General features: G+C 42.4%; 2 protein-coding genes across 4 annotated transcripts; both read right to left on the bottom strand.

Annotated features, from left to right (window-relative positions):
• Window positions 1–1,806: 1,806 nt before the first annotated feature.
• LOC146713843 (tripartite motif-containing protein 16-like protein) lies at window positions 1,807–3,120 on the bottom strand. Its single transcript, XM_085439049.1, is given in 2 exon segments — window positions 1,807–2,535; window positions 3,106–3,120. Coding segments are annotated over 2 exon segments (744 nt in total).
• LOC146713842 (uncharacterized) lies at window positions 2,825–12,096 on the bottom strand. 3 transcript variants are annotated; one of them, XM_085450395.1, is made up of 4 exons: window positions 11,940–12,096; window positions 9,082–9,504; window positions 8,732–8,983; window positions 2,825–4,310 (listed from the first exon to the last, which is right to left on the bottom strand). In XM_085450395.1, exons 1-4 carry the CDS (start codon window positions 11,995–11,997, stop codon window positions 3,205–3,207), a joined length of 1,839 nt encoding a protein of 612 aa, XP_085306521.1. In that variant the 5' UTR covers window positions 11,998–12,096; the 3' UTR covers window positions 2,825–3,204. The 3 variants fall into 3 exon arrangements, with proteins under 3 accessions (XP_085306521.1, XP_085306532.1, XP_085306528.1); XM_085450402.1 differs by having other exon boundaries at window positions 4,082–4,310; window positions 8,736–8,983; XM_085450406.1 differs by lacking the exons at window positions 9,082–9,504; window positions 11,940–12,096 and having other exon boundaries at window positions 8,736–8,805.
• Between the last annotated feature and the right edge of the window lie 236 nt (window positions 12,097–12,332).

Here is a 12,332-nt window from a genome sequence, read left to right as displayed (position 1 = left end):
TTACATTCAAAGTTAAATTGAATTGAATTGAATTGAATTGAAAGAATTTATTGTCATTATACCCAGTATAACGAGATTAAAAACAGCTCCATAAAAGTGTGTATGTACTTAGCAAATTATAAAAAAAATCTATGCAATACTATAACTATACAAATAATATAAATACACAGTACAGGAGTGACATAGACTGACAGCCAGAGAATGACGGCACAGACAGTTTCAGCACCGACAATATAAGCACAGACATGAGTTCAAGTCTCCCAGGAGCAATGGAATGAGCATAAACAGTAGGGGTAGTTTATGTCTAGAGGAAATGGGATCAGTGGTCAGTGCAGATATTTCACTACATATGTCAGCAGGCTCTCGATGGTGGAGCTGTAGAAGGTCACCAGCAGCTGGGTGTTTAGTTATTCCTTCCCGAGCACCCTTAGGAAGTGTAGCCGCTGCTGGGCCTTCTTGACTAGTGCCGTGGTGTTGACTGACCAGCAGAGGTCTGCGGAGATGTGGACGCAGAGACATGTGATGGACTCCACTCGGTCTACACATTCACTGCAGGGGGGCAGTGCTGTTCTGCCTGAAGTCGAGGTGATGTTAAGTCCAAGGTTGTTTAATGCACACCATTCCCCCAGTTTCATGGCCTCATCTCTGTAGGCCGCCTAATTTTCCCCCTGTAATCAGCCCCACCACTGTTGTGTCATCGGCAATTTGACTATGATGTTCTCTGGGTGGGCGGGGCTGCAGTCAGATGTGTAGAGGGAGTAGATCAGTGGGCTTAGTACACAGCCCTGGGGAGAGCTGGTGCTGAGAGCGTGAGGGGAAGAGTAGTAGGGGCCTAGTTTCACCCTCTGGGGTCTGTTGACCAGAAGATCCCTTATCCAAGAGCAAGTGGATGGCGGGAGCCGCAGGTTGGCTAACTTGATGATTAAAATGTCCAGTATTATTGTGTTAAAGGGTGAGTTGAAGTCAACAAAGAGCATTCTGACATAGCTCCCCTGTTTCTCCAGGTGACTCAGTGCTGTATGGAGAGCAAAGGCTATGGCGTCTTTGGTGGATCAGCTCAGCCTGAGCTTCCTGCTAATAAAAACTAAGTGCAAAAGCACCAAAGAGGAAAAGTGCTTCACTTATTCATTAAAACATGGTCGAAGTCTGAATGAAGCATCAATAATTTCAGGAATTCTTATATTTTTATAACTGTATTTCTTTTTAATACAGTTTATTTTACAAAATCAGAATTAAGTCACTTACAGCATGTAATGCAACTCCATCCATTCATTTGACTGAATGAGTGGCTGCTGAAGTATAGAGACCTGTATCATTTAGTTTTTATATTTAGATATATAAATGATCAAGTCATCAAAAGTTTAATTTAAAAAATGACATTAAATCACATTACTCTAGATATAATAATGTGTTATTAGTATGAATATTAAATAATAGTTTAAATTTTTTTTCATTATATTTTCAAAATGGTCAAGGAATCAAAATTGTGTTTTAAAAGTTCAAACTTCAAAGACTGTAAATTTATGATAGAGAAAATCAATATTTAATATTGTTCAGATTTCTGAGACAGGAACCAGTTTTTCCTTCATGTAAGTACAGTTTGAATCAGTGCAATATTATTTTCACACATCAATGGACCACTGAACTTCTCAGCTTTTAAAATGTAAAGCCTCATTTAGAAACTACACATGATTTGGAAAACTACTGAATGAGTCAAGTTGTATGTAGTGCTTTGTGTTATCAAGTAGAGCAGAAAAGTGTTCTATAACAGCCAAACTATTTGCATATAAATGTCAGAGAACGAGTCTATTTGACTTTAATCAGCTCTGCAGTGGCTCCATAAAGACAAAGTCCAGCATAGAGCGGCTGAGTGAATGTGGTCTGGACTCTGTGGAGGAGAGTCATGGTTTCAGAGACGCTGTAGAAAGACAGAATACCTGCTCTGTGATCCAGGTACACTCCTACTCTTGAGGACCGAGGACCTGAGAGGACAGTTTGGACATTGTTCTGCCAGAATTTAAAACTGGTTGTGTCACAACGCAATGCCCAAGATTTGTTATTATATCCAAATAGACTTTCATATAGGCTCCCTGCTCTGGAGATATTGTTGTATGCAACTGCTACTTCAACTGCTCTCCCTCTTCACTCCACCTCCCAGTAACAACGTCCAGTCAGACTCTCTCTACTCAGGACCTGATACCATACAGTGAATCTGTCTGGATGATCAGAATAAGACTGTTGTTGTTCTGTTCTTGTTACTTTTCTGTTCCCCTCAGATAATAACAGATGTGTGTGAGTTGTGTTTGGATCCAGTGTGATTTCACGTGAATATTTTAAGAATCCAGCTCTGGTCTTTGGCTCTGCTGGTGACAGTAAAACATCCACTTCAGTGACTGTCAGTGAGATGTTTGTCCATTCCTCTCTCAGAATGTCCTGTAGTTTATCTCTGGTCTCTGACACAGCTGCTGTCACATCCTCAAAGTAGCTCAGAGGATGAATATTGATGCTGGATGAGTGTGTAGACTCACGTGTAGACTTTTTTCAACAAAGTAACTGTATTCTCAATATCATCTTTTTAAACAGTAACTGTAACAGAATACAGTTACTCATATTCTGTATTTTAAATACGTGACGGTGTTACATGTATTCCGTTACTCCCCAACACTGTCAAAAAGTCCACTGCTTTCTCACCTAAGCATCTCCATTACTCCACAGATGTGTCATGCCAAAAAGACAAAGCAGAACCCTCTGTCATGCTGCTTACACAGAGATTATATTAGAGATTACACCTCAGGAAAAAAAACAAACACTCAAAAGATTTTGAATAAAATCTTTATTTGAAGCATAATTCAATTCGATTTTGATTTATAGAGCGCCAAAATAACAGCAACAATCACAACTGCAAGGTAGACCCTGCAATAATACTTTAAGAACACATAATAAATAAAATAACTAAACAATGAACCAACAGGCCACGAGCATGCAGAATGTTAACTTCATGAAATGTAAGACCAGAGTTTGCCTGATACAATTATAGGAATGAGGGGGAAAGGCCTAATAAATAATGGTGAGAGTTCTTCACTATTCTGCACAGAAAATACTGACTTTAAAATGGATCATCTTTTCATTCAAGCATTGCAGCGATTAATTTCTGCTCAGTGTGAGCTCACACACAGCTGTCCCACATTTTGAAAGTCTGAAAGTTTAACGTGTGTGAATTCTCATGTGCTTCTTTAAGCTGGTCCTCTGAATGAATATTTTCCCACAAATGTTGCAACCATGCGGTTTGTCACCTGTGTGAATTCGTACATGACGGGCCATATCCGATTTCTGACTGAATCTTTTCCCACATGTGCTACAAGGATACGGTTTCTCGCCTGTGTGAAATCTCATGTGTTTTATCACTCCCGAGATGTCAGAAAATCTTTTTCCACAGATACTACAACAACGTGGCTTCTCACCTGTGTGAATTCTTATATGTGTTCTCAATGATGATTTCTCAGTAAACTGTTTTCCACAAGTACTACAGGAATACGGCTTCTCACCGGTGTGAACTCTTATATGAGTTTTCAATGTTGAGTTCAGACGGAATTCTCTCCCACAAGTGCCACATGAATACGGCTTCTCGCCTGTGTGTGTTCTTACATGACGTTCCAAATCTGATTTGTGAATGAATTTTTTCCCACAGGTGATACAAGCATATGGCCTCTCACCAGTGTGAAGTCTTGTGTGGGTTTTCAATGTTGAGTTCAGACTGAAACTCTTCCCACACGTGCTGCAAGAATATGGTTTCTCCCCTGTGTGAATTCGCAGATGTGTCGTCAGGTGGTTTTTTTTGCGAAAAGTTTTTCCACAGGTGTCACACTTTAAAGACTTTTTTATTATGTCAGTTTTACTTTGACTCCCTGACACAGCAGTGTTGTCTGCTCTCTTATTGTAACTTCTCTTTCTGTAATGTCTCCTCTCCTTTAGCTCTGCATTTTTAGTAGATATTGAGTCCACATGCTGGCTTTCTTCCTGATCCCGGCTCTCTTCTTCAGGTGAGCTGTGAAAAAGGAGTTGCTTACTGTTTGGTTCTGGTTCCCTGTGGTCACTTTCCTCATAAGTCGGAGTCACCATGAATGAAGTATCAGCCTCCTGCTTCAGTCCAAGCTGCTCTCCCTCCTGCCTGCTGCACACTTCCTCCTGTTCCTCTTTAATCTGTGGAAGCTCTGGGTCCTCCTGGCCCAGACTGTAGTTCCTCTCCTGATTAAAGACCTGCTGGGTTGTGAGAACCTCCTCGTCCTTAAAGACATGCTGCTGGTGGAGGTCTGGAGAGACAAATGAATAAAAGAAAAGACAACATATGTGAAATATAAATTACCGTCAATGTAGACAGCAACAGATATAGGATTTTTGAGGATTTATCACAGTTAATTGTTGTATTATCAGACACAGACTGGATGTAATTTCCAACTTGACCTCATTCAGCTGCAGACTGATATCAGACTGACTCAGACTTATGGCACTATTTACGGGAGGTTTTAGTGACAGTGTTGGTGTGCTCATTTTGCAGAACAAAATTCAGTTAGCGTTGACTTATTGAATAAAACAAGCTGACAAAATTTAACTCCAAGGGCCATAATTTGCAGCTGAAAAAAGATGACAAATCACAATATACTCAGTATACTCAGTATATTGCAAAATGCTAAATATCACTATATCAAATCATGAGTGTCGTATTGTGATAGTATCATATTTTGGGGTGTCTGGTGATTCCCACCTCCCACCATTTTTTACTCTGAAAAACGTTGGATGTTAATTTGATGTCTTCATTGACAGGAGACCAAAGCCACTTAGAAATTAGATTATTTGCCTCTGTTTCATTAGTCAATAATCTTAGCAATTGCTAGTAAATAACAGTTAGCTCATGTGGTCCATGAGGTCAGCAGTGCTTTACTCACACTATACAGACTGCAGGTAGAGCTTCCGCCACTGCCCGGGCCACTTTCTGCTTGGCCTATCGGTACCTATCAACTGCTTCCGAAGTCCCACAGGCTAACAATGCCCGACAGGACTCCTTCTTTAGCTTGGTGGCTCCCTTCACCTCTGGTGTCCACCATTTGGTTCGGGGGTTACCACAACAACACACACCTTGTGCCTTGTGGCCACAGCTCAGTGCAGTGGCTTCTGCAATGGATGTACTGCACATGATCCATTTGGACTCAATGTCCCCAGTCTCCCTCAGAATGCTGTTGAAGCTCTGCTGGACGTGTGCGTTGAAGATCTCGCGGACCAGGGCCTCTATCAGGAATTCCCAGCGCACCCTCACTATACGTTTAGGTGTGCCAAGTTTGTCCAACATCCCCCGCCACCTGATCCAACTGACCACCAGGTGGTGATCAGTTGACAACTCAGCCCCTCTCTTCTTGTCTCCAGAACATATGACCTTAGGTCTGGTTATACGATAATAAAATTGATTATCGACCTGTGGCCTAAGGTGTCCTGGTGCCACGTACCTTTATAGACACCCTTATTCTTGAACATGGTGTTCATTATGGACAAACTGTGGTTTACATAAAAGTCCAATAACAAAACACAGCTCGGGTTCAGATCCAGGAGGCTGTTCCTTCCAGTCATACCCCTCCAGGTCTCACTGTTGTAGCCCACATAACTGTTGAAGTCTCCCAGGAGGACAACAGAGTCCCCAGGTGAACACCCTTAAGCACCCCACCCAGGAACTCCAAAAAGGCTGGGTATACTGAACCATCATTCAGCGCATAAGCACAGACAACAGTCAGGACTTGTTCCCCAAACCTGAAGGCGTAGGGAACAAACCGTCTTGTCCAACTGGAGAAACCCCAGTGTACAGGCAGCAAGCGGAGGGGATATTAGGATACCCACCCCAGTCTGCCACCTCTCACCAAGGGCAACGCCAGACTGAGACAGAGTCCAGCCCCTCTCCAGCAGACAAGTTCAAAAGCCAAAGCCGTGCACTGAGGTGAGTCCAACTATATCTACTCAGTACCTCTCAACCTAACATACTTAGGCTCCTGTCCCACTAGAGAGGTGACTTTCCATGTCCCAATCACTAGTTTTGGTAGTTGGGGATAGGTCCGCTAGGGCAGGGGTCGGCAACCTGCGGCTCCGGAGCCGCATGCGGCTCTTTAGTCCTTATACTGCAGCTCCATGTGGTTTGGAAAAAACGAATTGGAAGATTATTGTGATCTTGAAATATAAAACTAAAATTATGTTATTATTTATCATCGCTCAAAATAAGTGTCACAAAATAAACCATACCCGCCGAAATACCGTGCATTTATCGAGACTTTCAACCCCAGGCAGGCCAAGTATGGATCTTTGGATCCACATACGAGCAGCTATTCTCCTCCATGAACTATGGTAACAACAAACCCTGCTCACGCCTCACAGACGACAGCTTACTAGCGACTTCGTACAGCCCCAGTCTGCAGACACTGTGCGCAGAGGATCGGGAGCAGAAGTCCCATTGTCAACATACCACAGCAGACCCGATGATGTTTGCATGAACATGCTTTTTTCTTTATTGACCACTTTTCACACATGGTTGCTGTACCCACACAGCCAACTGTAGTTTTGCAGCTCACAGCCCGACACACCAACACAACAGCAGAGAGAACACACACGGCAAATGCCGCTCAGGTGCGTCCGCCTCCCCTGCAGCGGCACTGCAGACCACGCCCTGCCACACACATTAACCATGTAAAATAAATATTTATGCAGATAATTTGCAAAATATTTATTTTTCATTTTTTTAGCAGCATAGTGCTTTTTTCCAATTATTTTTAAAAGTCAGGTCAAGGCTCCGCTACAGGCTGCGAAATCCCAAAGGTGATATAAGGATGACGGCTCACTACAGTTTTTGTTTGCTATATGAATAATTTAAGTTCAGCTTTTTAATTCATTTAAAAGAGACCTTCAACTGGGTGTCTTTCCTTTTTGTTATATTTTTTAAGAGTTCAAAATGTGTTCATTACATTAAAAAAATTAAATTTTCTCTGTAGCACTGCATGTATCTCATATGCAACACACTTTAGTTGTTTATACAAAGCATAAAGGTAAAAAACATTAACAGTGTTATCTTCATTTTAGATGTCAAAAAGTATTTACAGCTCCCAGTGTTTTCTTTTCCATGGAAACTGGGTCCAAACAGCTCTTTGGGTGTTAAAGGTTGATGACCCCTGAGCTAGGGCCTCCGCTACTGGCCACACACACTGCACCCAACCCCTACAGTGCCTTCTGCGAGTGGTGGGCCTACAGGCTGTTCGATCCTTATACAACGGTTGCAGGAGCTTGGTCTGCATAGCCAGCAACAAGTCGGACTTGTTTGCAGTGTGTGATGGACCGCCAGGGCTGCCTGTTGTCACAGATTCTCTTTATAATTTTTATGGACAGAATTTCTAGGTGTAGCCAAGTGGTAGAAGGCTTTCACTTCGGTGGTCTCAGAATGCCATCGCCACTTTTCACAGATGATGTGGTTCTGTTGGCTTCATCTGGTGATGCCCTCCAGCTCGCACTGGAATGGTTCCATGGGCTGGACCAGGTGACCCTGAATCCTCCCTTAGTTATGCTGCAATAGACGTAGGCTGCCGGGGGATTCCCATGATGCATTGAGTTTTTCCTTTCCAGTCACCTTTCTCACTCACTATGTATTAACAGACCTCTCTGCATTGAATCATACTTGTTATTAACCTCTGTCTCTCTTCCACTGCATGTCTTTATCCTGTCTTCCTTCTCTCACCCCAACCGGTCGCAGCAGATGGCCGCCCCTCCCTGAGCCTGGTTCTGCCGGAGGTTTCTTCCTGTTAAAAGGGAGTTTTTCCTTCCCACTGTCACCAAAGTGCTTGCTCATAGGGGATCATATGATTGTTGGGTTTTTCTCTGTATGTATTACTGTACGATCTACCTTACAATATAAAGCGCCCTGAGATAACTGTTGTTGTGATTTGGCGCTATATAAATAACACTGAATTGAATTGGAGTCTTGTTCACGAGTGATGGGAGAAGTGAATGGTAGATCAACAGACGGACTAGTGCTGTGAGTGCAGTGATGCAGACGCTGTACTGTTCCATCGCGAGTTGAGTGTAAAAGCAAAGCTGTCAACTTACCGATAGATCTACGTCTCTACCCTCACCTACAGTCATGAGCTGTAGGCCTCCGAGCTATGCCCGGAAGAACAAGATTGCAGATACAAGTGGCAGAAATGGGCTTCCTCCAAAGGGTGGCTTGCTTCTCCCTTAGAGATAAGATGAGGAGTTTGGCCATCCGGGAGGAGCTCAGAGTAGAGCCGCAGCTCCAACGAGCCAGTTGAGGTGGTTCAGGCATCTGACAGGGATGCTTCCTGGGCTCCTCCTGGGTGAGGTGCTCTGGGCATATCCCACAGGAGGAGGCCTCGGGACAGACCCAGGGCACACTGGAGGGATTATATCTCGCGGCTGGCCTAGAAACGCCTTGGTGTTCCCCTGGACAAGCTAGAGGAGGTGGCTGGGGAGAGAGAGGTCTGGGCTTCTCTGCTTAGACTGCTGCCTCATTGATCCGGCCCCGGATGAGCGGAAGAAGATGAATGGATGTAGAAAAAGATGCATTCATGCTGCTTATTGCAGTTTGACCTTTAATTCCTGTGCTTCTAAAACTAAATGTAACTTTGAGCTCTGGTTAGGATCCTACATTACTCATATTCATTGTTATTAAGTCCATCACAGTTTTACATACCTACTCTTTGCAACTTTATCACAGGTTTCCAGATGGTCTTTAGCAGTCTGAGTCGCTCTTCCCCAGTCCAGACGATAATGCCTTCAGCCTCCTGCTTCAGTCCAAGCTGATCTCCCTCCTGACTGCTGCAGAGCTCCTCCTGTTCCTCTTTAATCTGTGGAGGCTCTGGGTCCTCCTGGTCCAGACTGGAGTTCTTCTCTTGGTTAAAGACCTGCTGCCCATCCAGACCCTCCTCTTCCTCATGTTGGAGGTCTTGAGGAACAAAGAACCACAAAAGGGTTATTAATCTTATAATATAAAAACACACAAAAACTGTTTACCATGGGTCCTACAAGGATAGAGTTTCTCACCTGTGTGAACTCTCTGGTGTTTAGTAAAGTTATATTTTTCGTGAAAAGTTTTTCCACAGACGTCACATTGAAAAGACTTTCCCCTTGTGCCAGTTTGACTCAGACTCATTGACACAGCAGTGTTGTCTACTCTCTTATTGCAACTTCTCTTTCTGTAACGTCTCCTGTTCTTCAGCTCTACATTTCTAGTTGATCCTGAGTCCACGTGTTGGCTTTCTTCACTTTCCTCATAAGCAGGCGTCACCATGAAAGTATCAGTCTCCTGTTTCAGTCCAAGCTGCTCTCCCTCCTGAATGCTGCAGAGCTCCTCCTGTTCCTCTTTAATCTGTGGAGGCTCTGGGTCCTCCTGGTCCACACTGGAGTTCATCTCCTGCTGCTCATCCAGACCATCCTCCTCCTCACAGTCATTTTGTTGTGGGAGGTCTTGAGGAACAAATAAAAAGAAGGAAATGATCATTACTGTGATTACACAAAACTATTTTTACAAAAGCATGTGTTAAAACCTGAAAATAGTTTTAGGTATTGGAGAGACGGCAACCACAGACTGCAATATGAGTGGTGTGCAGTGAGGTGTTGATCGTGTCAAATAAGGTGCTCCCTGGTGGCACACTCAGGTGCCATGAGATACTGCAGTAGTTTGGGGTATAATTTAAATGTATCAATGATGCAGAAATTTTCAGGTATTGATGATGCAGAAAATACATGAATTTGTTTCCATATTTGAAAAAGTCAAGTTCAAAGTTTCAGATCTTAAATGTGCAATTCTCAAAAACAAGCAGCAACAACAAACCTGATCAGACACTTAAACATGGAAAAAAAAAATGCTAACAAAAGAAAAGTGGCTAAAGCTAAAGTTTCCAGAACTCAGAGCCAACCATAAGCTAGCAGCCTCAGTGTAAGCAAAGCCTCAAAACAGTTAGGAGTGAAATTATAGAAACAAGGGGAAAAGAGAAAAGGCTGGATGTTGGATTTATACTGGTAATGACACCAGCATGTACCTGACATTTGTTTGTTCTGTAAATGTGCTACACCTACTTTTGTTTGCTAAGGAAGAATATGTCAGGTAAAGGTGGGTATACAGAAACTCATTTTCAGTTCATTATTTGTAACCTTTTCCAAAATTACAATTGTGGACTTTAATAATTTTGTGATGAAAACATGTTTTGTATTGAAGAAAAGTTTACTTTTGTTTGTAAATGCTGTCAATCAAAGCTCTTAGAAAGAAATTCAAACTTAGCAAAAATCTGAAAACTTGGAAATCAGAATGGGCCACAAGTTATAGACTATGTAGGCTGTAGAAACACAGACACACAGAAGACATTACAAAATTTAACCAAACCTATTATTAGACAACACTACAGTAATGAAAGCAGTATTATTGTGATTATGTACACAGCGTTGTATCTTTGCAGTTTTAAATTTTTTTGCATTTTGCTTTTTTTTTTTTGTCATTTATCTTTTAGCTGAACCACTTCATTCAAGACTTAAAACTCTTTCTAAGGATTTTTCTGAAATGTCAGTGAAGAAAATGAATGGAAAATTTTTTTCTTCACTTAAAGTGAGTCATTAAAAAGACTCACTGCCATTGTTGCTTTTGTCAGCTTATGTTAAGAAAGCCTTTCTATTGAAACTATCATTTGCATTATTAAACAAATATACGAGTTGTGTTGGGGCTCACTTGAATGGCACTCAGATATTTTTTTGTTTTTCTTAAACAGATTGTACTTATATAGTGCTTTTCTAGAACAGGTCTCATTCACTCATGCACATTAATTTCTAAACCCAAACACTTCCTGAAATTCACACATTCACAATACAATGGATGCATCAGGGACAGCCCAGGATTCAGCACCATATCCAAGGATACCACATGCAGACTAGGGGAGCCGGGAATTAAACCACAAACCTTCCAGCTATGAGACAACAAGCTCTACAAGTGAAACCACAGTGGAAACAGAATATTCACTGCTTACTGCATTTCAGCTTATGTTACATGTGCACAACAACAAAACAAGCAAGAGTTACCTGCCTTCTTCAAATGGCCTATTAGTGACAAGGTAGCTGCTTGAACAACCCCCAAGACAGCAAAATATCATGTGTTTCATTTGCATCATATGCTTTCTGATATGGCACAGTGTAATTCCTGACCATCTTTAATGCTCTCAAAGCAAACAGTGCAGTAGAGCTCTTTCTCTATCTCAGCATGTAGTCATCACCTCTCACCTTTACCCAGCTTCAGCAGCTCTTTCCCAGTTCTATGGTACTGATCATCAGTTTATCCCTCTGTAGTACTTACTCCTTACTATTCCTGCACTTCCTGATTCACTAGCTGTGCCCCATCTGTTCTTCCTCTGACATTCTCTGCATTCATCAGCTCCTCATTCTTTTAATATTCTCATCACACTCTTTACTTATTTGTATTTCCATCTCTATCCTGACCCACCCTATCTTGTTGCACACCACTTCCAGCTCGATCACTCTGTTTAACCAGTCAATAAAACTCATTTTCTCTGCTAGCTTTTGCTGCAGATGTAAAGACATTAATTACAGCATTATTTGTAATGTGGAGAGCTTGTGTTCTGATGCTTTGGAAAGTCTGTCACTGTGTGTGTTCACTTTGAGGCTCTCATGGAGAATAAAGGGAATAAACAGTTGGTGTGTAAGAGTGTGTGTGCTCTTCCTCAACTATCACCGTTGGCTCCTCTGAATTCATCACCAAAGTGACAGCTTCCTGCTCTCAGCTAACATCAGCTTAGAGAAATCCTGGAGATGCTGATAATCTTTCAGATTTATCACCAATCAACCAAACATCAAAGAATCGGAGCTTAAAGAGAACAGAGTTAAAAACATGTCCATACCTATGATGTGTGAGTTTCTGTCGGGTTTCCGGTTGCTCTCCTCCTCATACTGGACCATCCTCTTCTTGATGCTCTGATCGGTACCTGCGTGATTTGTCGGTCCGTTGGTCCTGATTCATCACACATCAGCCATGTTTCTGGAGCCAACACTTCGCTCCTCCCCATAGTCCCCTGCTCTGCTGTGATTCGCTGTCGTGTGGTCACGTGACTCAGCAAACGCACGCAGATTCGTTGAGTCGAAGAGTTGTGTCATCTCCGGTTACACGACTGCACCTGCGTTTATGTATTTATTTTTCATGGATCCTCTTCTTTCTACAAATGAAGCCAAGTATTTTTCTCCTCCCGGTGTCAGTGGGATAACCGTACATGTACACTTATTCTAAATTTGTCTCA

Source organism: Copadichromis virginalis, linkage group LG3, assembly GCF_057382275.1.
Source record: "Copadichromis virginalis isolate Kocher_CV1m ecotype Utaka linkage group LG3, C_Virginalis_male_GT1.1, whole genome shotgun sequence".
NCBI lineage: Eukaryota > Metazoa > Chordata > Actinopteri > Cichliformes > Cichlidae > Copadichromis > Copadichromis virginalis.
This window is presented reverse-complemented; position numbering and strand designations above follow the sequence as displayed.

What these genes read in the sequence shown, in the direction of transcription:
- LOC146713842 (XM_085450395.1), bottom strand. Translation starts at nt 11,997, where the DNA reads ATGGTCCAGTATGAGGAGGAGAGCAACCGGAAACCCGACAGAAACTCA. An exon ending in ACACCAGAGAGTTCACACAG is followed by an intron (nt 8,984 to 9,081) that starts GTGAGAAACTCT and finishes TTGTTCCTCAAG; the next exon opens with ACCTCCAACATGAGGAAGAG. An exon ending in GATAAAGTTGCAAAGAGTAG is followed by an intron (nt 4,311 to 8,731) that starts GTATGTAAAACT and finishes TTGTCTCTCCAG; the next exon opens with ACCTCCACCAGCAGCATGTC.